This window comes from Hemicordylus capensis, chromosome 2 (genome assembly GCF_027244095.1).
Source record: "Hemicordylus capensis ecotype Gifberg chromosome 2, rHemCap1.1.pri, whole genome shotgun sequence".
In the NCBI taxonomy this organism is placed as follows: Eukaryota; Metazoa; Chordata; class Lepidosauria; order Squamata; family Cordylidae; genus Hemicordylus; species Hemicordylus capensis.
Window position 1 is genome coordinate 330,250,629 of NC_069658.1, and position 23,570 is coordinate 330,274,198.

General features: G+C 46.7%; 1 protein-coding gene across 5 annotated transcripts; it reads right to left on the bottom strand.

Annotated features, from left to right (window-relative positions):
- Positions 1–8: 8 nt before the first annotated feature.
- On the bottom strand, positions 9–22,305 carry LOC128346552 (uncharacterized). Of its 5 annotated transcripts, XM_053299973.1 has the most exons (19): positions 22,196–22,305; positions 21,409–21,513; positions 20,896–21,074; positions 20,146–20,351; positions 19,600–19,737; positions 17,439–17,622; positions 12,302–12,395; positions 11,138–11,236; positions 10,789–10,879; positions 8,825–9,031; positions 7,434–7,542; positions 6,559–6,697; positions 6,346–6,428; positions 5,980–6,104; positions 5,564–5,747; positions 5,159–5,271; positions 4,983–5,076; positions 2,542–2,621; positions 9–499 (listed from the first exon to the last, which is right to left on the bottom strand). In XM_053299973.1, the coding sequence occupies exons 1-18, from the start codon at positions 22,197–22,199 to the stop codon at positions 2,559–2,561; spliced, it is 2,217 nt and encodes a 738-aa protein (XP_053155948.1). In that variant the 5' UTR covers positions 22,200–22,305; the 3' UTR covers positions 9–499; positions 2,542–2,558. The 5 variants fall into 5 exon arrangements, 2 of the variants coding, with proteins under 2 accessions (XP_053155948.1, XP_053155947.1); XM_053299972.1 differs by lacking the exon at positions 9–499 and having other exon boundaries at positions 2,259–2,621; XR_008317044.1 differs by lacking the exons at positions 9–499; positions 5,159–5,271 and having other exon boundaries at positions 2,578–2,621.
- Between the last annotated feature and the right edge of the window lie 1,265 nt (positions 22,306–23,570).

The following is a 23,570-nucleotide window of genomic DNA, read 5'->3' on the forward strand; positions in this document are numbered from 1 at the left end:
GAAGACAATCCTCCATCCTTCGCCTGGGCCCTTTTCTCCTCTCTTCTTTCTGCACACTTCTGCCAACTGTCTTCGTGGAGGCATCTGACAGTGACCCGGAAAGTGTGACCAACTCTTGCCCATGAGTCCTGGAACTTCACAAAGTGAAAGAGCAGCAGCATTCATGCATCACAGATGCTGATCCATCTTATTTATTTATTTATTTGTTATTTCTCTATGTAAACCACTTTGGAAACGTTTGTTGAAAAGCACTATATAAATATTTGTTGTTCACTGAAATCCTCTGCCAGCTGCCTTCATGGAGATGACATGGGAGGAACCAGAGGATAGTGCAACTGTTCCCTGCTGCTTGACAGTTTGGTCCCAGATCTTCCAAACTGTGTAGGCAAATGACAGCATTTGTTGCTCTTGTCAGGTTCTTCTGCAAGTTGTCTTTACAGAGAAAGCTGTTTGCCTGCTCAAGCGGGTTAGCCGATGCAGTGGCAGCTGTTCCCTGGGTCTGCAGGAAGCAAGGAATAGGCTGAGGGGAGCAGGAAACCTTGCTGATAGCTGTTGTCATGTCTGGGACCGTGGTCAGCGGATATGGCTGGCAGACCTGCTGCTCCACTTCCAGTCCTAATCTAGGTTAATAATCCTTAACATTTGTACAGCACCTTTTGAGTGTGCAAAGCACTTCTCATGTATCATCTGAACCCTGAAATAGAAGCAGGTACCATTTCCCCATATCGAAGCCGGAGAGTGGCTTGTGGCAAAGGCAAGACTTCAACCAGAGAAGTTCAATTCCATAGCTTAGTTTCTTAGCCACTCTGCTACACCAGGTCTCTCCCTTCCTTATACTACAGTCTGCAGTGTTATATGTGACAACTGGAGTTACAGGCTGTTGTGAGGAGAGAGAAAAGTTGGGGTTGGGGTTGGGGTATGTTCGTTTTCAAAATTGAGAACATCTCTATCCTGCCTTTCACTATAAAATTGCCTCAAGAAGGCTACCTTTTGGCTTTCCACCAGTTTTTGACACATGTAATTGATAGGGATAGTTTGACTTGCTTGCATCAGTCCCTTCCTAGTGTAGAGGGATATATATATACACACAAAAACACACAAGTTGCAAATAGATATTTAATAATAATATGAACATTTTTGAAAGCCAGAAAACAATAGCCATGACAGCAGAGGAGTTATGCCTCACCATTTCTATTACAGACAATACGCCAGTTTGTACGATCCTCGACAGGGTGGGACAAGGGTTCTCTCCAGCTTTGGGAGCTGTGCACATGCCTGGTTTTCCATTGTGTGCTTGTAAAAACCTAGGCAGGAGGATGAGGGTGGGTGCTGCTTACCCAGCATTTTAAAGCTGTGCTTATCCAGCTTGAGACTCACAGCCAATCACTTCCCACTCCTCCTACCTAGGTTTTTACAAGCACGTGTTTGAGAATTGGGAGCAGGCACAGCTCCTGGAGCTGGGTAGGACACTTGTCCTACCCTATCTAGGATTGTGTGAATGGGGTTAATATTCAACTGGTACCTGTGACACTTGGATTCTACTATTAATTGCTATCTGGAGGAAGAATTTAATTGTCTCATATACAAAGTATAGCATACCTAGCATAGGCATCTGCTATCCCTGCAACAGAAGCATATCCTGGAAGGAAGATGTCTGGGTTCTGTGTAGGAAATGGGTACCAACTGCACTATAACTTGATCATACATCCGGAAAGCCGCTCAGTTCATACGAATGGTCATTTTAGAGCTCTTTTTATTTTTAAATCTCTCCCCATTAGGCTCCAGTAGTTCTTGGGGGCTATGAATATGCATTGTTCACCCAGAGATGACTCAGTGACGTGGATACTTGTTGTGAAGCTTTAGGTGGCCTGAATTTACCTAATCACAGGCTCCGTCTGGCCTTATGAAGTGCTCCCAATTCTGCCTGCTTTGTGCAATTTTTTTTTGGTGGAAGTTTCCATTAAACCCAAATCTAATTTAATGTAGCAGGGCATGGATAGAGGCAGAGGACCATACCAAAGCAGAACACACAGTGTCATGAGACAGACTATTCTCAATGCCATATGGATACCTAATTTGCATAATTTGTTTTTATTGCAAATTTGGGGATTTTGTGGAATACAGATACTGGCTGACATACTGAGGAAAAATACCCAAAGGAGTCCCATTGAAATTAAAAAGATACATTAAGAATTTCTTAATGTATCCTTTTTAATTTCAATGAGATTACTTTGAGTAATTTTCCTCAGTATGTTTTTGTATAGCTTGTAAAAGCACAGAGAAAAAGGAGAAAGGAGAGGCACAGGGACTAGAGGTTCTCTCTAGGGTGGAACAGGAAGCATCATAGAGCACAGAAGCTTCACCCTTGACCACTGGAAGCCCCACCTAGATGTCTAGTTTCTGAGCTTTTTGCAGACACTGCTTGTGCGTCTCCAAGCTCTCCTGTGCAACCACAAAAAGCAGAAATGCACTCTTCAATTAAATTGTAACTGGGGCTCCTAGAGTCCAGATTCTGCATAAGCATGAGAGTCAAGAGCCCACCTGCCCTCGGCTTTGGGCTATTTCCCTTGGTGATAGGCCTTCCACGTACATGCTGTGCCATCCAGTGAGACGGACACATACTGGAGAGAAACAGAGAGGAGACAAAGTCAGGGACCAGCAAAATCTGCACTCTGCATGGGAATTTCATCAAGGACTGAAAGTGTTCAAGCAGCACATTGGTTACACACCTGCCAGGCTTTAGCCTATGTAGGGCTCCCATCCATCGGCATGGCAGATAGAAATGAGTGGTACCATCATAGGCTGCAGTGTTAGCACAAGCCAATTTAGGATATCAGCACCGGATTGTCCCATACCATATTGCACCTTCAAGGGGCGAGGATGGGCTTTTTCAAGAACATAGAGATTTGCACTAAAGCACTGAACTAGAAACATAAGCCATTGCCTTGCAGAATATTGTTTAGGCTGCACAACTGTGTGAAAGCCAGCCGAGCCAATAGGGCTGACTGGCATCTGATCAGACACCTGGGGCAGCATAACTCAAGGGGCTCCTTCCATGCCAAAACAGGATGTGTATTCTGGCTCTTGTATAACTTCCAGCCTGACTGACTCCCCATGCAAACTGAGAGAGTGTCCCCTGAATCCTCAGCAATGAACCTGGGCATACTCTCCTTTAAAACAGTGAGCCAACCCGCACAGTGCATGCCTGGTTCTTCGTGCTCTTCCTACTGAGAAGGCACCCAAGAATCCTTAGTGATTCTGCAGAAACTTCCGAGTCACATTTTCAGTTTGCAAGGCAGTCCTTTACTTGCCTCATAAAGGATGGCAAAACAAGCAAACAAACTATGCTGCTTCAGATGTAAACTGGGTAGGGTCAAGTTTCCTCCCACAGCAGGCTGGGTCTAACTTCCTACTGGCTGTTCCTGGTGAAGCAAAATCAGTCTAGAAAACAGACAATCACCTGTTCAGTCTGACCAATGTCTGCACTATCAGCTTGGTTGTGGGGGGTATGGCAATGCAGCACTATCACCCTTGTTCACAGGAAGAGTACACTGAGACAACTGTGTGCCAGTGCCACTCTACTCAGTAAAGTGGAACGACCCCATTAAACGCTCTCTGGTTTCTCAAGATGAGGCAGTGGCCAGGAGCACTTTTTATCAGCTTCAGCTGATATGTCTGCTACAGTGGTGCCTATGCTGGTAACCTCCAGGCTTGACTACTGCAGTGCACTCTACATGGGGCTGCCTTTGTACGTAGTCCGGAAACTACAATTGGTACAGAATGCAGAAGCCAGACTGGTCTCTAGGATAACCTCAAGAGCCATATAACACCGATTTTAAAAGAACTGCACTGGCTACCAGGGGCAGAGCCACCATTGAGCGGATGGTTCAAAGAACCTGGGCTGCCGCTCCTCAGGGGCCGCTCCTGGTGCCCCAGCCACACACCCTGCATCTGAGGTCAGACGGGGGGGGCATGATTTAGCTCCCAAACGGGGCCGCGCAGCCCTGTTTTTGAGCAAAATTGGCCAACGGCATGTTTGCAGTGTGGCCGGAGCAACTCTCCCTGCCCTTTAAAGGCAAGAAAAGCTGCTCTGGTCATGCTGCCAATGCAGCGCCGGCCGATCTAACTCCCAAATGGGGCCGCATGGCCGCGCTTGGGAGCTAGACCACGCCCTCACGTCTGATGTCAGATGCGGTGGGGGCATGGCTAACCACTCCCTGCATCTGATGCCAGATGCAGGGTGCGGGGCTAGGGGGGCCACCACTGGCCTCCCTCCACCCCTGCTGGTTACAATATGTTTCCGAGTGAAATACAAAGTGCTGGTCGTTACCTATAAAGCCCTAAATGGCTTGGGTCCAGAGTATTTAAGAGAGCGCCTTCTTTGTTATGAACCCTGTCACCTATTGAGATAACTTGGAGAAGTCTGGTTAGGGTTGCTGCTGGCTTGGTTGGTGGTGACTCGGGACTGGGTCTTCTCTGTGGCTGCCCCAGGGCTTTGGAATATGCTCTCTGACAAAATAAGAGCATCTCCATCTCTGATTGCTTTTAGGAAGACCCTCAAGACACACCTATTCTCTCAGGCTTTTAACTGAAATTAATTTTAAACTCTTTGTTTTTATCCCATGAAATTTTTTTAACTTTTTTATTCTGTAAAATGGTCTTAATTGTTTTTACTCTGTTCTATATTCATCGTTTTAAATTGTGTACACTGCCTAAAGATATACATATCAGGTGGTATATAAATATGATAGATACATTTAAAAAGAGACATTAGATCCATGACTTGGCCCTCTGAACAGGATGCTGATAGGTACAGACTGGGCCCACAACACCATGCAGACCACCACACAACTTGAATATGAATTGGATCATATTAATTGCTTTGCACTAGTTCAACCATGACTTAGAAAAAGGCATGGGAAAACTCCCAGTGCCAAATCCCCTGATCTTTTCCCCTACAGGCTAATCTCAATCACTTGTACCTGCTCCATTTCTGGGACATGGATGAGACTCTTGATGGAGTCTTGATGCCCTGTGTGCCTTTGCACCTGCACCCCAGATTTTGGATCATAAACCCTACAAGGAGAAAAAGGCAAAGCCATAAGCATATTCCAAAAGGTCCTTCCACTCCACCCCATCTGTATCATCTTGTGGCTACCTGATGGTGTCATGGACCCCTGCAACGATGCTGCCATTGGACTGGTCAATGCAGAGGCAAGTGATCCCTCTGGGGGCTCTCAGGTCCTGTATGCAGCATCCCCCATCTTCACTCTGTATCATATTCACAGCTTGTATTATCCATGCCACACCCAAAGAGTCAAATGAATGTCTGCCACAAGGCTCTGCCTGAGCAGCATACCACACTCTGAAAGGGTATTTCGTAAACACCTGTTCTGGCCATTGGCTTTCTTTAAAATTCCAAGACAGGCCTGTTGACTATACCTCAAACTCTCCCAAACATTCATTGGCCAGGAATTCATCCAAGTTTCCCAGGGCTTAAATAATTTTCCTACCCAACATTTGAAAGATGGGGTGAAGTCACACCATTTGATTAAGCACTTACCCAGAGCCGAATGGAGCCATCTTCATCACCACTGACCCACTTATCCTCGAGCGGGTGCCAGACTAAGGCTACGACAGCGGCTTTGTGCCCACAAAGCTCAGCCAGGAGCACCAGATCAGCACAGTGAGGATTGAAAGCACAGATAAAAATGCTGCCAGTGCTAGAAGAGAAAGCAAATTCCCTCCTGACAGAACCAGGAGGGTGTGGGCTGTGGGTTTGGGGATGGTAAAAGTAGTGGCAAAATTGAATAATCAGGCTGGTGTCCCTGTAGGTGATTGTGTTTCCCTCTTGTGCCTGGCACTGCCCATCTCTGTCAAGAGACAGACTGTATCAGTATTACATCCCTTCTCCCAGCAGGAGTCCTCAAAGAATAAAACTGCAGCTCACCTCTCAAAGCAAGAGACAGACTCACCCACCTCTTTGGGGAGTAGGCCATATCCAGGATGGGTCCATCGTCCCCAGGCAGACTAGGAAAGGCATTCTGCAAGGAATGGTTTTGCAGGTCCCAGAGACACAGTCTTCCATCCCATCCCCCACTGAGCTACAATGAAAAGACATCTGGGTAAGACCTTACTTGGCAATGCTCTGCCAGGGCCAACATTCCCCAGTGCACACACTCTCCCCCTCTCTCTCCCTCCCTCCCACCCACACCCCCTCTGTTCACATCATATACTATGAGGGTTGTTCTTTCACCCACGGCCTGCTCTTATACTTTCTGCCCACAAACAGAAGCAAGACTATTTCATATAATCTCTTCCAACTCCATTTTCTTACTCACTTACCAGGAAGGGGAAGTCACTGCCTGCCAAAGTGAGCGCTGTCACCATGCCTATGTGCCCACACAGCACAGTTCTGCAGGTAAAGCCTATTTTGGGAAACAGTGGCATGAGAAGCAGTAGCAGGACAAGCGGGGGTGGGGGAATGAGGGGAGGGGCCAGGAGAGATCTCTGTAACACCCAGGAGGCTCCCCCAGAAAGAGCTTGAAGTGATTTTACCCCAGTGGAGCATGCACGGCTGTTCCTGACCATATTCTTCACCTACTGCACATGTGCTAGAAGAGTCTTGGACTTTCTCATCTTCAGCACAGGTTGATGCCAGAGTTTTGGAGTCCTGGCCTAATGCAGGCAGGAATTGCTACAGCACAGATGGGCAAGGGGAAGGATATATCATAACAGGTAAGGAGGCCTCCTTCTCAGTAAGCCCCGAATTGCCCACAATTAACAGATCTACTGTAGGTCTATACTACAAATGTAAAACAAGCTTCCAAACCTACATCACTGTTTAGGTTCCTACTGAAAAACTCTGGGAACAGCAATTCTAATATGTTAAGGCTCTAACGGAATTCTCATCAACATCACAAAATTACACTGCCCAGAATGGGGATCTTTGGGAGCAGCCATGGCGGTTAAACCAGTTTCAAAGAAATGCACTTTTGTAGTGCGCCATTGCACCTCCGGCAGAGGAGACGGGCTACCTAGGCAACTGGAATGTCTCCTACTGGACACCCAACAATGGATGGGAGACTCCAGATTTTCATCCTAGCCCACTCACTGGTGAATATGGAAGCCTCAATATCCTACAGAAAGGTCGATGCCTTTCTCTAGGAGATATATCAGCCCCCACCTTTCTTCCGCAATGCAGGGTTGCCCAAGGGCACTGGTCACAGAACAGAGACCAGTTGGGCTGCCATGCTGCTCCAGCATGACACAGTTGCTCAGAGTCCGCGGCCACTTTCTTACATGCTTAGTTAAAAATATGTGGGTGGGTGATTTCCCTTTCCTATCCTGGAGGGCAGAAGGAATTGCCCCTTGACTGGTAACTTACCCTTCTACAAGCACGAGGAGGAGGTTGGGTAAGAATTTACTCTCACCTGGGTATGGGATTCGGTGCCCGGGATGAAGCTCTCAAACTCCCAGAGATAAATGTTCCCATCAGTTGCTGACACCACCAGAATATCCAGCTCCTCAGTGAAGAGGGCCCTGTCAAAGACCCAGGGCTTGGTTACCAAGGCAGCAGCCCTACTCACAGCTTTAGCCCTTGCTTTCACGACAAAAGCCCACTCTTCCCAACTGTCTCCTGGCTGGAGAAACCCTGCTCTGTTTGTCCAGCTTGGAGGCTACAAGGGTTGGATTCTCTGCTATTTCAGCTCTCATGGGAAAGTCAATGGGCTGGCAGTTCTAAATGCCAGGCTTTGGTCCAAGCCTGCTTGCAGGCCTCAGGGCATGTGCTTGCATTGTGCTCTAGTTACTGCCCCTTGGAGGATCTATGTGGCAGGTGCAAAGGGAAAGCGGCCACCAGGAGCCCCATCTCTGAAGCCAATGCAGAAAGCCTACCTGATCCATGAGGAAGAGACTTCCAAACCAGATTGTGAGGAACTCCAAAAGGATCTCTCCAAAGGAGTTGGTGACAAAATGGCCGATGTGGTTCAATGCAAGCAAGTGAAAAGTGATGCGTATTGGGGCAAAAAACAAACAAACAAACAAACAAAAAACAAACACCCACAACCCACTTCACATATATGCTGATGGGGTCTGAACTGTCAGTGACTGACCGGCAGAGAAATCTATGGTGCAGCCACATTTTGAGTACTGTGTACAGTTCTGGTCACCATATCTCAGAAAGGACATTATAGAACTGGAGAAGGTACAGAAGAGGGCAACCGAGATGATCAGGGGCCTAGAGCACCTTCCTTATGAGGCAAGGCTACAACACCTGGGGCTTTTTAGTTTAGAAAAAAGACGACTGCGGGGAGACATGATAGAAGTCTACAAAATTATGCATGGTGTGCAGAGAATGGATAAAGAGAATTTTTTTTCTCCCTCTCTCATAACAGTAGAACCAGGGGTCATCCCATGAAGTGGATTACCAGGACTGAAGTACTTTTTTACACAACGCATAAGTAACCTATGGAATTCTCTGCCACAAGATGTGGTGAATGCCACCAGCCTGGATGGCTTGAAGAAGGGCTTAGATAAATTCATGGAGGACAAGTCTATCAACAGCTACTAGTCTGAGGGCTATAAGCCACCTCCAGACTAAGAGGCAGTGGTGGCCAGTGAGGGCGGTGCTGGTGGGGCGGCAAGAGATACTTTAAAAAAGTGATTACCAGTGGCACCGCCGGCACCTGCAAGTTGTGAGCAGCAATGCCCTGCTCAGCATCCCGCACGGCAGCTGCCGCGGCTCCAGCATCCTCCTGCATGTGCGCGGAGGCTATTTGCATGGTCAGCAACATATTCCTGGAGAGCACACATGGGCAGTTACCTAGTGAAGCCTATGCTTTTTTCTCCTGTGCTTTTTGCTGTGCTCCTGGGTGGGGTGTAATCCCTTTGGGGCCCACTAGAACTTTTTCCTCGTTTCCAAGGGGAATCGTGATGAAAATGTGGTCCCTCTTTACAGCCCTTCTCCATCTGCAGTGCCAAGGGACCCCGTCGCTCCAGACTGGCTTCACTTATGTGGAAGGACTCTCTGCTGAATGAAACACAGACACACAGAGAGCGGGAGAGGGTGTGTAGACTGATGCTGTGGGCAGGATAAGGTTGGCCATTGATGAGAGGCCATTGTCCTGGTAAATGAATTATAGAGGCAGGGGTAATCTAGCATTGGTTATCAGTGTTTGTGGAACTCACAAGAGACACAATGGGTCAGGCTTAATTATCAGTCTCACACTGCTGAAATTAACCTGCTGTCCAGTAATCCCCTTACTTCACTGACAGGATGCTTCTGCCTTAGTCAAATGCGTTGATTAACTCGTCTCACACATACACCCCTTTTTATGTTACTTTAAATATTCTCTTGTTATAATTACATACTAGATAGAGGTACACAAGAAATAATGTAATTGCTGTCTCACACAAATAGAACTAATTCTCTCACTAACTCCTGACTTTTAACACCTTTTGGGACCAGGCTAGCAAATCTGGGACAAGAGAAGGGGCCCATTTGCAACTCAGAGATGCAGATTTGCTTTGGGCAATGTCCCCTCCTCAAGATAGCAACTAACAGAAGATGAGATTGAGATCTCTCTGGACTGGCTGAATAATTAAAAGATGATATCCAGAAGGTAACAGCAAGTTGTCACCTTTTGGGGGACCCAGGAAAAGATGAGGAGATTTGAACAGACTCTATGAGAGATCAAAGGAAAATACAACTATAAAGAATGAGGCTACTGGACAGAGAGCTAGCAGTCTCTTGCCTACAAGCAGTCTTGTGCCTACAAGCAATCTCGTGCCTACAAGCAAGATCTGCTCACAAGCAACCCCAGAGTTTGCTGCTAAGCCGCGGGGCAACAAGCAGGAACTCTGTCCATGGACAGGAGCTGTCTGTGACTTCCACTGCACAGTGGGAAGTCAAGACTTCCCCAGCCATGGTGCTCTGACTCTCAACCGTGCTCTGAGCAAACTGCTCAGCTGAAAGATCCACCGCTCTCAAGCCTCTGATCCTGGTAATATGCTGCCTCTGCAAGCCTTGGATCCCTTCATCCTTTCCCTTTCTTCTCCCTTCCCCTCGTCCCTCTACTAATTCCTGATCTCCCCAAACCATGCCAGCCCTCAGCCTTCCTTACCCCCCCCCCCTTTTTCCATCTATATCTGAATTGTATTAGGTTCTAGGAAGATTTAATACACACACATATGTTAGTTAGGAACACTGGGTGAATATTGGTGCTGGCTAGGTTTGAAATACTGTTAGTAATATTGATAGAATGTTCTGCTTTCTGCTCAGCTAGATCGATGTTGTTATTCTTTTATACTCAATAAAGCCCATTGAATCATTTAGGATTGGTTTAATCTCCTTTCTTCCTTGCGCCCAGATCCTACATGGTCACTATATAAAAGAACTTGGTCACTTGGTGACACTATGAGACAGGCCTAATTTTGTATGCTAGCTAATGAGCATATTTAGTATATAAATCAGGCCTGGACCGCAACAGGTTGGGGAGGGGGTGGGAGGGAATTGGGCATGTTGTTGCAAAATATAAAATGTTAAAAAACATTAAAAAAAACATTAAGCTCTTTCACTAAACTAGCAGATAGCTTTGATCTGGATGCCAAGCAGTACAGACCTGCCACAGTGTCACATCTCCCAGAGACTGTGTTGCCTCTCTTTATCAACAACAGCCTGCAACTCTCTATCTTCTGCTCAAGGTTGCCCCTTACTATTGGAAGTCCCCTGAACCCATTGTTTGCTTTTTACCAGGGACTGGCAGTTCTATGGGGTTGAATCCTTACCTGTAGATGAAGGGGGATATGTAGCTCCTTTCCCATTTGTGCAATGTTCCATTGCTGTCCCCACTGAAGAGCAGAATGGGCTCCTTCTTGGCTGGTGGAGATACAATCAGAAGGTAAAGCAGGCACAGCCTGGGCTTGGAAAAAGCGGATAAAGGACACATGCACACAGCACTGACCATGTTGTCCAAGAGCAGCCTTGACCACTAGCTGGCTTGGCCCAACCAGATAAAACTCTCCTGGCTTGGAACTATGACACCCCTTCCACTTGGTGCAGTTTATTGTTTATCTCTGATTCTTCAAGGGTTGAGCTGGAACTAACGCAGAACTAGAAAAATACTGGGTCACTTACCATAGGCCAGGCACTCTAGAGGGTGTCTGCAAGACAACACTGTGAGGCATCCTAACTCACTGTAGCGCCAGACCAGCACTTGCTGTGGCTTTGCTGTACCTGAAAGGAGAAGGGAAATTTCTATTTGTTTTATCTGAAATAGTCCTATTTCTTATTTAAGATTACTTGTTTTGCCCTGAGTTATCCTAAGTGCTGTTCTGAGCTACCAAGCCTTACATCAGGAGGCATCATATTAAGCTAGATGTAATATTTTGAGCATAAGGGAGGCTGGAAAACCTCCTGTGTTTGATTGAAAACGAGTACATAGACTTTACATCAGCTCTACTTCTGTTTTATGCTAACCAGGTCTCTCTCTGTGAACAGAAATATGACACAGTGTGGGTCACATACTGCGCAAGAGCATGTCAGCCTATTCACACTGTATTTGTGCAATTTGTTGCACAATTGATACAGACACAACATTTCTGCAGATTATTACATAAGAGTATGCCCAACGGATATTTCCAATGGGCTTATTCTTGTGTGACAAGAACTTCACGATTGCACAACTTATGCAAATTGTGCAACAATTTGTGCAAACCCAACATTACTAGGGCTGGCATGCTCTTACACAGTATGTGAGCCACTAGAGGCAGCTAATTTGTGCACCAGCATGAAACAGAAGAGAACTTAGTTCCTCTGAACAGGTCTGAATGTAAGAAGCATATTGGCCAGATCATCCCCTGGTTCTGTCATTGTCCTCCTTTCCCCCAACTTCATTCCTTCTACACCAGTCTCCTCCTCCACTGAACTCTTATTTTCTCCTGAGGACATGACCTACAGGTAAGAAACGAGGAGGATGAATTCAGAATCCATGAATGCAGAATCCTGGTGGCGCAGTGGTAAAACTGCTGCCCTGTAACCAGAAGGTTACAAGTTCGATCCTGACCAGGGGCTCAAGGTTGACTCAGCCTTCCATCCTTCCGAGGTCGGTAAAATGAGTACCCAGAATGTTGGGGGCAATATGCTAAATCACTGTAAACCGCTTAGAGAGCTCCGGCTATAGAGCGGTATATAAATGTAAGTGCTATTGCTATTGCTATTGCTATTAGGGATTGGGAGATCAGGTGGGACATTGTACTGCTGATGCTGAGGGAGATATTGGTGCTCTCCTGGGATACTCACCAATCACATGCCTCGAGTCTGGCAAGCTGAGAAGCTGCTGAAGAACAGGCCCATCTCTCTGTTGGCCTTGGAATGTGGATATGAACTGTGTAACCTGAACATATATCAGCACAGAGAATGCAGAATTGGTGGACTCTTTAACAGCTGATTTTGTATACTCTTTCTCTAAAAGGTGTACATGAGTCGCCTGGGATGTCAGGCCAAGACTGAATGAAAAGGGCATTTCATTGCGGAAGGAGAATTCTCATCTCTACTTAGTGGGATTTGTGCCTTCTACAGTACATGACAAAACATTTGTTGGAACACAACACAGTTCAAAATAATTTAGAAAAATCACTGAAAAGGCAGCAGTTATTTGGTTCTGGAATAACTAATGGTGCAAACATTACAAACAGTTTCATCTTTTAGTATGCTTGTGAGGGAGGAGCTAAGAGAGTCTGCAATGCGGTGTTAGTGGCACTAATGGCCTTTGAAGCATACAGACAATGGAAAGAGAAAACAAACAAACAAACAAACAAAACCCAGTATGTTTTTCAGCAAATCCCAAGAATGGGAGGCTACAACAGCTAAGGAAATGACTTGAGAAGAGACAGCATTGAATCTGAATTCTTCCACTTGACATTTGGGAAAAGATTAGAGTGGTTTTTTCAATTTAAAATGGTTGTGTATGGTCTTTGTGTCATCTGTACTGTAGCATCAATCAGGCAAAATGGACCTGAGCCATCAAGAAGAAGCAACTTGTTATATGAAACATGCCTCATAAAAGAGCTCAGTGGCATTGGTAATTTTTCAGCTGATTGTAAATAATATGAGGAATTTTCCTAGTGATCAAGCCTGGCTAACTAACAATGGTGATTCCTTATGGGGGTGGGCTGGGGGACATCCTAGAGAATATTAGCTTTCATGTCACTAATTCCCTGATTATCTGGTACCCATCAAAAAGTTTAAAACTTTGTGAGTAGATCACTAGCTCCCCATGCTAAAACTAGAGCAACCCAATAGGCTAAAAAGTTGCCTGGTGTGGAAATGTGCCAGTTCATACATTCAGCAGAATCAAGTGGTGAAAGCCATTCTTGGACATTCTTCAGACAGGTGTAGGCATGAATATTCCCTGTGCAGCCTCCACACCTGCAGCCTGAAGTGGCACAATTCAGATAAAGCTTAACTACTTGATTATGTTGGATGTAGATAATGGGTGAGGTACAGAGTTGTGTTTGTGAAGTCCCCTTATTAAAAATGGTTTGGGAGCTACTGTACAACATAACCATGTAAAATGAACTCATGAAGCTACCTTTTACTGAGTCAGACAATGGGACTATCTATCCCAGTGTTGTTTATACTGGCTGGCATCAGCTCGCCAGGGTTTCATGCAAGGATCTTTTCTAGTCCTATCCGGAGATGCACAGGAGTGAACCTTTTTCATGCAAAGTAGGTGCTCTACCACTTAGCTATAACCTTTGGCAACGATTGTTTTCCATTACTGTATGGTTGCTACAATACAGAGAGGGAAATGGCCAGTGTTCATTGATAAAGTCTTAATGTGGATATGTGTGTGTGTATGGAAATGCTTGACTAACAAGCAGAAGGTTGCCAGTTCAAATCCCCGCTGGTACCTATATTGGGCAGCAGCAATATAGGAAGATGCTGAAAGGCATCATCTCATACTGCATGGGAGGAGGCAATGGTAAACCCCTCCTGTAATCTACCAAAGAAAACCACAGGGCTCTGTGGGCACCAGGAGTCGAAATCGACCTCACGGCACACTTTACTTTTACCTTTATGGGAGGGAAAGACATGCTGAATCATCCCTGCTGAGCTGCATGACCAGGCTTCGCCTAAAACTCTTCTGTATTTGGGGTAGGTTCAAAAATGGCTGCTGCCATCACACCTCCCTGGACTTGAACCTCCCTGGACTTGGGGTGGAATCCCAGGGAAAACTTTTTTTTTTTTTTTGCTATTGGAAAAGTACACAGAAATCCTCCACGTGCAAGCCTACACATGGTGAGAAAACTGGTAGTTGCTGAACATCTGAGGATGTGCCAGAGTAAGACCCCCTTCCAGCCCCTGCCTTTCTCCTGAGTTAAAAAAAACCCACTCAGAAAGGCTTGTAAAAGAAAAGAACAAAAAGAAAAACAGTTTTATTCAAATGCTACTGACTGCTTCCATCTGAAGGCGGCTCTCTCAGCTTTTAGTTACAGGTAAAAATACTCAGTAGGTTACAAGAATACTTCAAAAAGCACTCCGAATGATGTTGGGGTGGCACAGTTTAAAAATTATGGTTACCCAGTTGCAAGGGACAGGTATGTAGGAAAATACAAAAGCACCTTTAAAAGCTTACAGAGATTTTTTGCAATGCCCTGGCTGGATGGGCGAAGGCTAGTGTTTCTTAAGTTAGTTACATTACAGGTAAACAATCATAGAACAGTTTCAGGGATATACAAAGCACACACCAAGGAAACAGAAAGTCTAATGCAAAACCTAACTAAACAAACTTTCCCTAGACTAAACCTCCTGAAGCCAAAGCCCTGGCTTCCTTTGTCTTGAACCCACCAAATCCTGAATGACAATTCAAGCACCTGCAGTTCTGTCTTCCAAGAACTCCAGTCATCCTCCAGCAGCCACCCTCCCTGGTCACATGTGTTCCTCTCTACACCCCCAGTCAGCTTCTTCTAATAAAGAAACTCTCCTTCCTCCCAATGGCTTTCTAGGTCCCACCCACCTGGTGTGCTGATTGGCGGAACCCTGGAGTTCACTAGCCTGTCAGTCAGGACAGAGTTCACTTCCAGTTAACTCTTCAGGGGATGGGTGGCTGATCACTATACACCCAGATCTATTTCTCCATCTCAACATAATTGGGAGAAGGGATCTCCTCCCTAAATGCCTGCCTTGAGGCAGCAATGGGGTGGATGAGGGATAACAAACTGAGACTGAATCCAGATAAGATGGAGGTACTTATTGTGCACGGCCAGAACTCAGGAGATGGGTTTGATCTGCCTGTTCTGGATGGGGCCACACTTCCCCAAGAGGAACAGGTAAACAGTCTGGGGGTGCTTCTGGATCCAGGCCTCTCTCTGGTGTTCCAGGTTGAGGCAGTAGCCAGAGGTGCTTTCTATCAGCTTCGGCTGATACACTTGCTGCATCCGTTTCTTGAGATAAACAAACTCAGAATGGTGGTACATATGCTGGTAACCTCCAGACTTGACTACTGTAATGTGCTCTATGTGGGGCTGCCTGTGTATGTAGCCCAGAAACTGCAGTTGGTTCAGAATGCGGCAGCCAGCTTGGTCTCTGGGTCATCTGGGAGAGACCACATTACTCTGTTTTGAAAGAGCAACACTGGCTGCTGAGAAGTTTCCGGGCAAAATACAAGGTGCTGGTTATAACCTATCAAGTCCTAAACAGCTTGGGCCCTGGGTATTTAAGAGAACGTCTTTGCCATGAACCCCACCGCCCATTGAGATCATCAAGAGAGGTTCGTCTGCAGTTGCACCGGCTTGTCTGGTGGCTACTCAGGGACGAACCTTCTCTATTGCTGCCCCAAGGCTTTGGAATGCGCTCCCTGCTGAAATATGAGCCTTCCCATCTCCGACAACTTTTTTAAAGTCCTTAGAAGTGCATCTGTTCACCCAGGCTTTTAAATAAATACTGTTTTAATAGTTTTAAACATTGTTTTACAAATTTAAATTGTGTTAACATTTTAATTTTTTTCTGTTGTAATTTATATTGTTTTATTGTAAACTGCCCAAAATATACAAATATGGCTAAATAAATAAATAAATCTTATTAATTGATATATATGGCTAATTGGGTTGAGAAACAAATTGGGTTGAGAAACAAACCAGATTGGGTTGAGAAACAAACCAGTTTTGAGTGGTGAAGCCAAGCAGCACATGCAAAGAAACATAAACTGGATGATAACCCTGACCACAACTCTCAAAGAAACGAAGGAAAACACCACACATTCCTCTGCATATAATATTAAGTGCCTTTCCTGACTTCAAAATTGTTTTGCAAAGTTCGGAAAATTCTTTCCTCTAGAATTGCAAAATTCTTTCCCCTAGGTTTGTACTTGTTGAAGGGACTGCAATGCCAAAGCATTGTCAGCAGAGGGCCCCTTATAATAGCAAGTACATTGATCTGTAAAGCAGAGGTGATGAGATCGACTACAGCGAAGACAGGGAAATAACAACACAAGGAGGTTGTTCTCATGAGCAGCCTAACCTGGGCTAAGCTGCTCTTGTGGAGCACTGGGATCTGTGCAGATCCTGGCACTCCCACCCAACCTAACCCCCAGGGGCGTAGCAAGGTTGGAGTGGGCCCAGAGACAAGATTTTAAAATGGGCCACCCCCTCACTGAAGCTCTGTATGTATGTGTGTGTGTACACACACACACACACACAATGTTACAGTATATATATAGGATGATGTTATATATAGGATGATGTTATATAAATATATATATACACACACACATGCATATATACATATATACACACATACATAAAACACATCATCTCTTTTTAAAAGGTTTTGTAAATTGTGGACCATGCAAGTCATCAAGTCATTTAATGGTACTAGAGAAAGACATGCTGTTCTGGTAGCTCCAGGTCTTAACACTCACATCAATTTCGGAGGATGAATACAACTGAAGGAAGCCCGGGCGGGTGCACAGCTGGGGGAGTCAGTCATGTGACTTGCCCCTGGGGGCCCCCAAGGCATTGGGCCCCAGACAACTGTCTCCCCTTGCCCTATTATAGTTACGCCCCTGCTAACCCCATTCCTAAGCCCGGTTCTTAGCCAAAGTTAAAGGAACAAGTGCTCCCTTAACCCGGACACTGTGCCCGTGTGTCTCCTCGGCTGCACAGAGACGGGCGCCTAGAGTACCCACCTGACGGGGGAATCCCCCAAGGCACTATGCTTGTCATGTAGTGCCTTGTGGGGTATGCGGAGGCTGAGAAAAACGAGTCTCAGACTCTGTTGCTCCCCACTGCTCCTGGCAGCACAGGTGTGCAGCTTGCATGCCCAAAGGATCAGGATCGCTCATCTGGGGGAAGGTAGCTTGAACCTTGCCTTCCACCCCTGCCCGCCCACCCACCCACCCGCACAGTCCTGTAAATAGCCCCACTGAGTCACTCACTATCTCCCCAGATTGGGGCTCATAAAGGGTGGGTTGGGATGTGTCACTGGTGATCCAGACAATGCCAACAGATGCCACATAGCACAGCCCAGTAATATTTCCGGAGAAGGGACCAAGGCGTTGGATCAGCTGTCCGTCCTGGGACCAGATGCCAACTGTCTGGTCAAAAGAACCTGAGAGCATCCTGCAGAAGAGAGATACCAGGCCAGGGGTTTAATGAAGCAGGAAGTGGTGGTAACAGGGGCATTGCTATAATTGAGTGAAAGGGTTCAAAGAACACGGGCCCCCAGCTCCTGAGGGCCCTCCAGATCCATCTCTCTCTATTTTCTTCATTATCTCCCTCACTCTGGGGGGCCGCCAGAGAGAGGGATGAACACAGGACCCCTCACCCCTAGCTACACCCCTGGGTGGTAACATGGAAGGAGAGGGCTGCTAGAATTGGATTTCCCCTGTAACTACCTTTCGTTCTGAATGCACCCAGTTCTGACTTATCTTAATTTTCCAGGATTCTGTCCTTTCCAGAATTTTCTTTTCATAGAAAAGAGGATAAAGTATTTTACTCTTTTCTGCGTTCAGGGTCTCATTTTCTATACCCTCCTGACGTCTGCTATACTCTTCAGCCACTCCCTCCCACCCTGCCAGCAGTTCCACTCACACTCCGCCTTTCTCACTTCCTCTTTGTGGTCAACACCATCCTTCTCAAGCCCTTCAGCTCTCTACTTGCTAATAGTCCATCCTTTACAACACAGTCTATTAAGTCAGGGATTCCCAGTCTTGGGTCCCCACAGGACGCCTCTGAGTACCAGTTGCAGGGGAGTAACAGCAGGAGAGAGAGCACGCCCTCAACATCTGCTTGTGGCTTCCAGCAGCATCTGGTGGGCCACTGTGTGAAACAGGATGCTGGACTAGATGGGCCTTGGGCCTGATCCAGCAGGGCTGTTCTTATGTTGTTGGACTACAGCTCCCATTATCAAGTTCCCTGCCAGGCATCTCCAAGACAGGGCTGAGAGAGATTCCTGCCTGCAACCTTGGAGAAGCCGCTGCCAGTCTGTGAAGACAATACTGAGCTAGATGGACCAATGGTCTGACTCAGTATATGGCAGTTTCCTATGTCCCTATGATAGGAGCTGTAGTCCAACAATCTCCTGGGAACAAAGGCTGGGAACCCCGGCTGTATTAAAGTGAAGGAGGTGTGTCTTCCTGCTCGAAATTGTGAGGGGAGGGGTACAGCAAAAGAGAAATAATATGCGGGGGTGGGGGTGGGGAAACAAATCCTCCAGTTGAATATTACTCTAATAGGGGCAGCTTCCCATAGGACTGGCTTCCAGTTCTGCAGCTAACATACAGTAAGAAGCTGCCATCAGACCCTTGGTCCATCTAGCTCAGTATTGTCCTCACAGACTGGCAGTGGCTTCTCCAAGGGTTCAGGCAGGAATCTCTCTCAGCCCTATCTTGGAGATGCTGCCAGGGAGGGAACTTGGAACCTAGATGCTCTTCCCAGAGTGGCTTCATCCTCTAAGGGGAATATCTTACAGTGCTCACACTTCTAGTCTCCCATTCATATTCAACCAGGGTGGACCCTGCTTAGCTAAGGAGACAAGTCATCCTTGCTACCCTAAGACCAGCTTCTGGTCTAAGAGGGGCAGGAATTAAGGACTATGTGGGCAGAGTGAACACCGAGCAATTTGAAAAGGGGGTTAGGTGTACATTCAGTGTCTGTGTGGTCCTCACAGTCCCCATTTGTCCTTGGAGTGTCCCCATCCATCCACAGCACAGGCAACGGTAACCGTTGAGGGTCATTCAGTTTGGGCAGCAAGATTTGCCTTTTTGATGCAAAAAGAGGGAACCTGCTTGTCCCAGCAGACACTTGGTTTCCACTCCCCCAGCTTCCAGTTTTAGTGGTGTGCACAGGAATAGTGCAGGGAGCTGCAATGCTGATACAACTTTCAGCACAAAAGACCCCCTTCCACAGACACCTGCTTGTACCTAACTGGCTGTTATTTCCATAGTCTCCATCTGTCTTAGGGAAGGGCACGGCAGTCAAGACCTATCCTCCATGACAAGCATCTAACATCTAGTCTCCAACTCTGTGACAGACATCTCACATCCGGGGGCCCCGCCTGAGACTCCACCCATCCCTTGTCCTGGACTGCGCCTGTACCTCGTGGTCTCTTGTTGTCGCACCAGCAGAAGATGTGTGATGGCGGCATGGTGGGCTCGTGGGATGCAGTGCTTAGTTGTCAGACTTGTCCTGCCTGGAGTCTGGTATGTGTCGAAGATCAGCAGCTTCTTGTCATAGCTGGGAAGAGACATGGAGAGTTTATTTGCTGAAGGGGAAGCTGGGACCAGGAGGTTTTATTCAAATCTCCCAGCAGCAGGACCAGTGTGGATGAGAAAGCATTCATTGCCAAGCTACAGATTCTCTCCTCTTCTCAAGGAAACCATATGACTCACTGCATTGTCCCTCACAGTCATTCAGTAGCCACATTACTTTAGCCCTCTTTACAGAGACTAGCTTGTTCCCTTCCAAGACCATTCAGGACTTTGATAAGACTCTGCATGACATGAGTGGAATAAGACAGCAGCATTTAACAAAGCACTCACACCAGGAAGTGTCTAAGCCATGGCAGTCATAATCACTGGCCCCCCAGAGGGTCTGTTTTCTGAGTCTGTCTGCAGACGCTTTATCTTCACCCTCCCAACTCACCCTGCAGTGTATATGTGGTTGTCTTGGCAGGTGATGCAGGATACGATGTCTGTGTGCGTGCGGTCAGAAAAGCCCTGCGTCACTTTGATCACACACCCAGATTCTCTCTTTTCATCCAAAGGGAAGGCCACCAGGCGTCCCTTGCTGCCACACAGCAGAAGAAGCCGAGCCAGGCTGATTGCCAGGGTGAAGACAGGGTAGCCTAGCTGGAGAGGAAAAGGTTTGAGCTGAGCACAGGAAGAATGAACACAAGGTGATGAAGTGTACACTAGAGTGGTTCACAGGATAAGGTGGGAGGGACCAAGGGACAGTATTGCCTAGACACTGCTGGCCATTGCCCAGCAGGATTCTCTGAGGGCCTGGTCTTGTATAGATATTCAGCCAGCAGGGCACCCCAAGAACTGTGACAAGTAATGTCTTGCAGAATGAACACCTCACTGTGAACTTCAGGCCCCAAATAATATTGACAGGAAATACTGGTAAGTCCAAGTTCCTCATTGTGCTGGCAACCTTGTGTCACCAAGGCAGTGGAAGCATCCAGAGGCCTGTAAGGGACAACGCTTTATTTAAGGTGAAACTGATGTGCTTTAGGAAGCCCCAGGATGCCTGTTGCTGGCTGAAAGCTCCTTGAGCAGCATGGCTCTTGCATCTCTCTAGCATGTGTGATTAATCCTATGCAATGACATCAGGAAAATGGCAAGAGTTATTATTGGCCTCCAACCCTAGGATGCAATGAGTTGGAGTTCTCACCGAGATATGGTCAAGCAAAGTGCCACTTGGAGACCACACAAGCATGGAGCTGTCATTGGAAGCAGAGAAGAGGAGCCGTGCCTGTGCCCAGGACAGGAAGTGGGTGACACGACCAGCATGCTCTTTGGTGCGCAGAGACACACGCCCGCTTTCCATATCCCACCATTTAATCACCCCATCTGTCAAGGCAAAAACATACTTTTTGTTTGGTTGGGACCCCATTTCAGAAGAAGCTGGAATCAGTTTCTTTCCCATCATATTTGGAGTTACTCACTAGCAAATAACCATTAGGTTTTGACTAAGAGCATTATGCTAGTTTGACATTTCCTGATCAGCTAATTTAGAGATAGCATTTGGACATGGGACCATACTCATCAGATCAGGTGCTGAAAATGTGTGAGTATCACAAAAGGCAAGCTCTTAGTATGCCAGGAAACTAGTGTTTGGGTCTGTGCTCTGCAGATTTCTGTGGTTCTTGATTTATGGTGCAAACAGTGGCTTATTGTGGCTCACCTTCAAAGCCAGTGAGGCACTCGCGTCGAGCTGCATGATAGCCAAGTGCTGTTATGGGACGGCAGTGACATTCCTTCACACGCAGGTGCTGCTGCATAGCCATGGCTCAAACAGAAATGGAGAAAAACCACATGACAAAACAAGAGGGTCACCTCTGCAGCAAATTTCCAGGTTTGGCAGTCTCAGATCTTTACAAACAGCAACCAGGTCCCCTCCCCATGTGGCGAGTATGCAGACACATACCTAAGTCTTGAAGGGAAGGAACTATCACAAGGGTGGGAGGCAACTGAGAAGACTTCCCTCTCTCTGTTGCATACTTTAACTATTTCAGATAAGGGATTCTAGGATGAAGAAGCCCTCCCATTCCTCTTCTGTTCAATAATGGGGGGAAATTGGGGGGCACAGAAGGGGAGGGTGAGCTTTGTCCCACATTTTAGATTTCTGAAAGAGGAATAGTGGTATATGTTGCATTAACACTCCCATTCTGAACATATTTTCTCTAAAGTCAGGCCTGTTGTTTTGATGGTGCTAGCATTCAAGGAAGCATGCATGGGGTTGCAGTCTCATTTTAATTCCCAGTTTACGATTCAGCCACACAGGCTAGTTGGGGGAGCTATTTATCAGGTAGTGCTTGTTCTCCTCTGATGCTGCCTATGCTTCTATTCCCAATTTCCTCAAAATGACCTCTCTTCAACATTCACTTTATCATCATAATCAGATAATAAGTTTGCATGCTAACAATTTCCCAAGGGGATTTTCTTTGAACATGTCTACAAACAATACTCACCCATATGCAAGAAAATCTTAATGTGCTGACATTCCTTCTTATGAAGAGTTATTTAAAATTCAGGATTCCCCTGTCTTCCTTTGTACCCCCTCATCTTATGCTCTGATCCCTCTTCCCACCCAGTTTCAAGAAAGCTTTCAAGCTTTCAAGCTTTCTTGAAACTGGGTGGGAAGAGGGATCAGAAGCTTTTCTTGCCTGGGTGAGAAGAGTTGCATCGTAGTCTGAAATCATGGTCTCTTCCACATAACTGCACAGATACCCTGTCCTCCTTTGCATCTGAGTGACCTATCCAAGAAAAGCCTCAGTCCTAAAAGACTCAGTAGACACCCAATTCCTCTGTCCCCTCTTAACTCCGTTATACATACTTCCCTCGCAGTGCCTATGAGAAAGGAGAGATTGCACAACAATTTCCCATCATCTTCTAAGGCTGCTTACACTGTGTTTCCCAACCAATCCCTTCAGAAGATCCTGGCTCAGTCCATCCATGCAAGGTTCCCCTCACCCCTTTCTTGTGACTTGCCCAAGTATGCGGTGCACAGCAAGGCGACTTGGGCCACAGAGCTCCTCTGAAGGCTGTGTGCCTGGGGAGATGAAGATAGGTTTCCTCGTTTACTTCCTGCTCCTGTCGCTATAGCAATGAGAGGGAGTTAATCCCAGAGCCTTTGCTGCAACATGTTCATGTCGTGAGGATCCAGAGCACCCCAGCTGCGTCTGACATCACATGCACAAGGTTTTCCCCTTTGTACTCTTTGTTGACTAACCTAGAAGTACCACCTCCACATCCACTTCACTCATAAGCATAAAGCATTGTCATGGTGCGGGCAGCCACACTGTGATCACTCTTTATCTACAAGTTCAAGCCAGTAACTCATTTGTGCTTTGAATAAGATGTGCCCAGAGCATATTCGTCTCTGGTCTTGGATGCAGACAGCTATTAGAGCTGTTTTCAGGAACAGCTGCTCCATTAAGGGGTAGCCTGACTTTGGTACCAGGGTTTTACCAAGGTAATGAACCTGTGGTTAATTTTACCTTGGTAGGCGATCATGTCTACAATCACCCCTGGGTAACTGGGCTTCCCCCTGGCTTGCTGCCATTTCCGGAAGCTAGCTCGTGGGAATGAATGGCTGCATGGAACAGAGTGGCTGGCTGCTATACCAAAAGCAGATGCTTTGCTGCACATGCACTGCATTCTAGGTCCATGGAGGACCCAGAGCAAGCTTTGCTCCTCCCGATTGCCGATTGCCACCCAGGTGAACGCATGGGTGAGTGGCTGGCAACCTTTACTTATCTTCACTGATCATTCGCAAGAAGCAAGTAGGACCCTGCACAAATTGTTGTGTGCATAACAATCACAGAACAAACCTCTCATCATCTA

Excerpts from the sequence above, each read along its gene's own strand:
- LOC128346552 (XM_053299973.1), bottom strand. Across the intron at positions 19,738-20,145 it reads AACCACATATACACTGCAGG|CTATGACAAGAAGCTGCTGA; the intron begins GTGAGTTGGGAG and ends GTCTCTTCCCAG. Across the intron at positions 6,429-6,558 it reads GCCGTGCATGCTCCACTGGG|GCTTTACCTGCAGAACTGTG; the intron begins GTAAAATCACTT and ends TTCCCAAAATAG.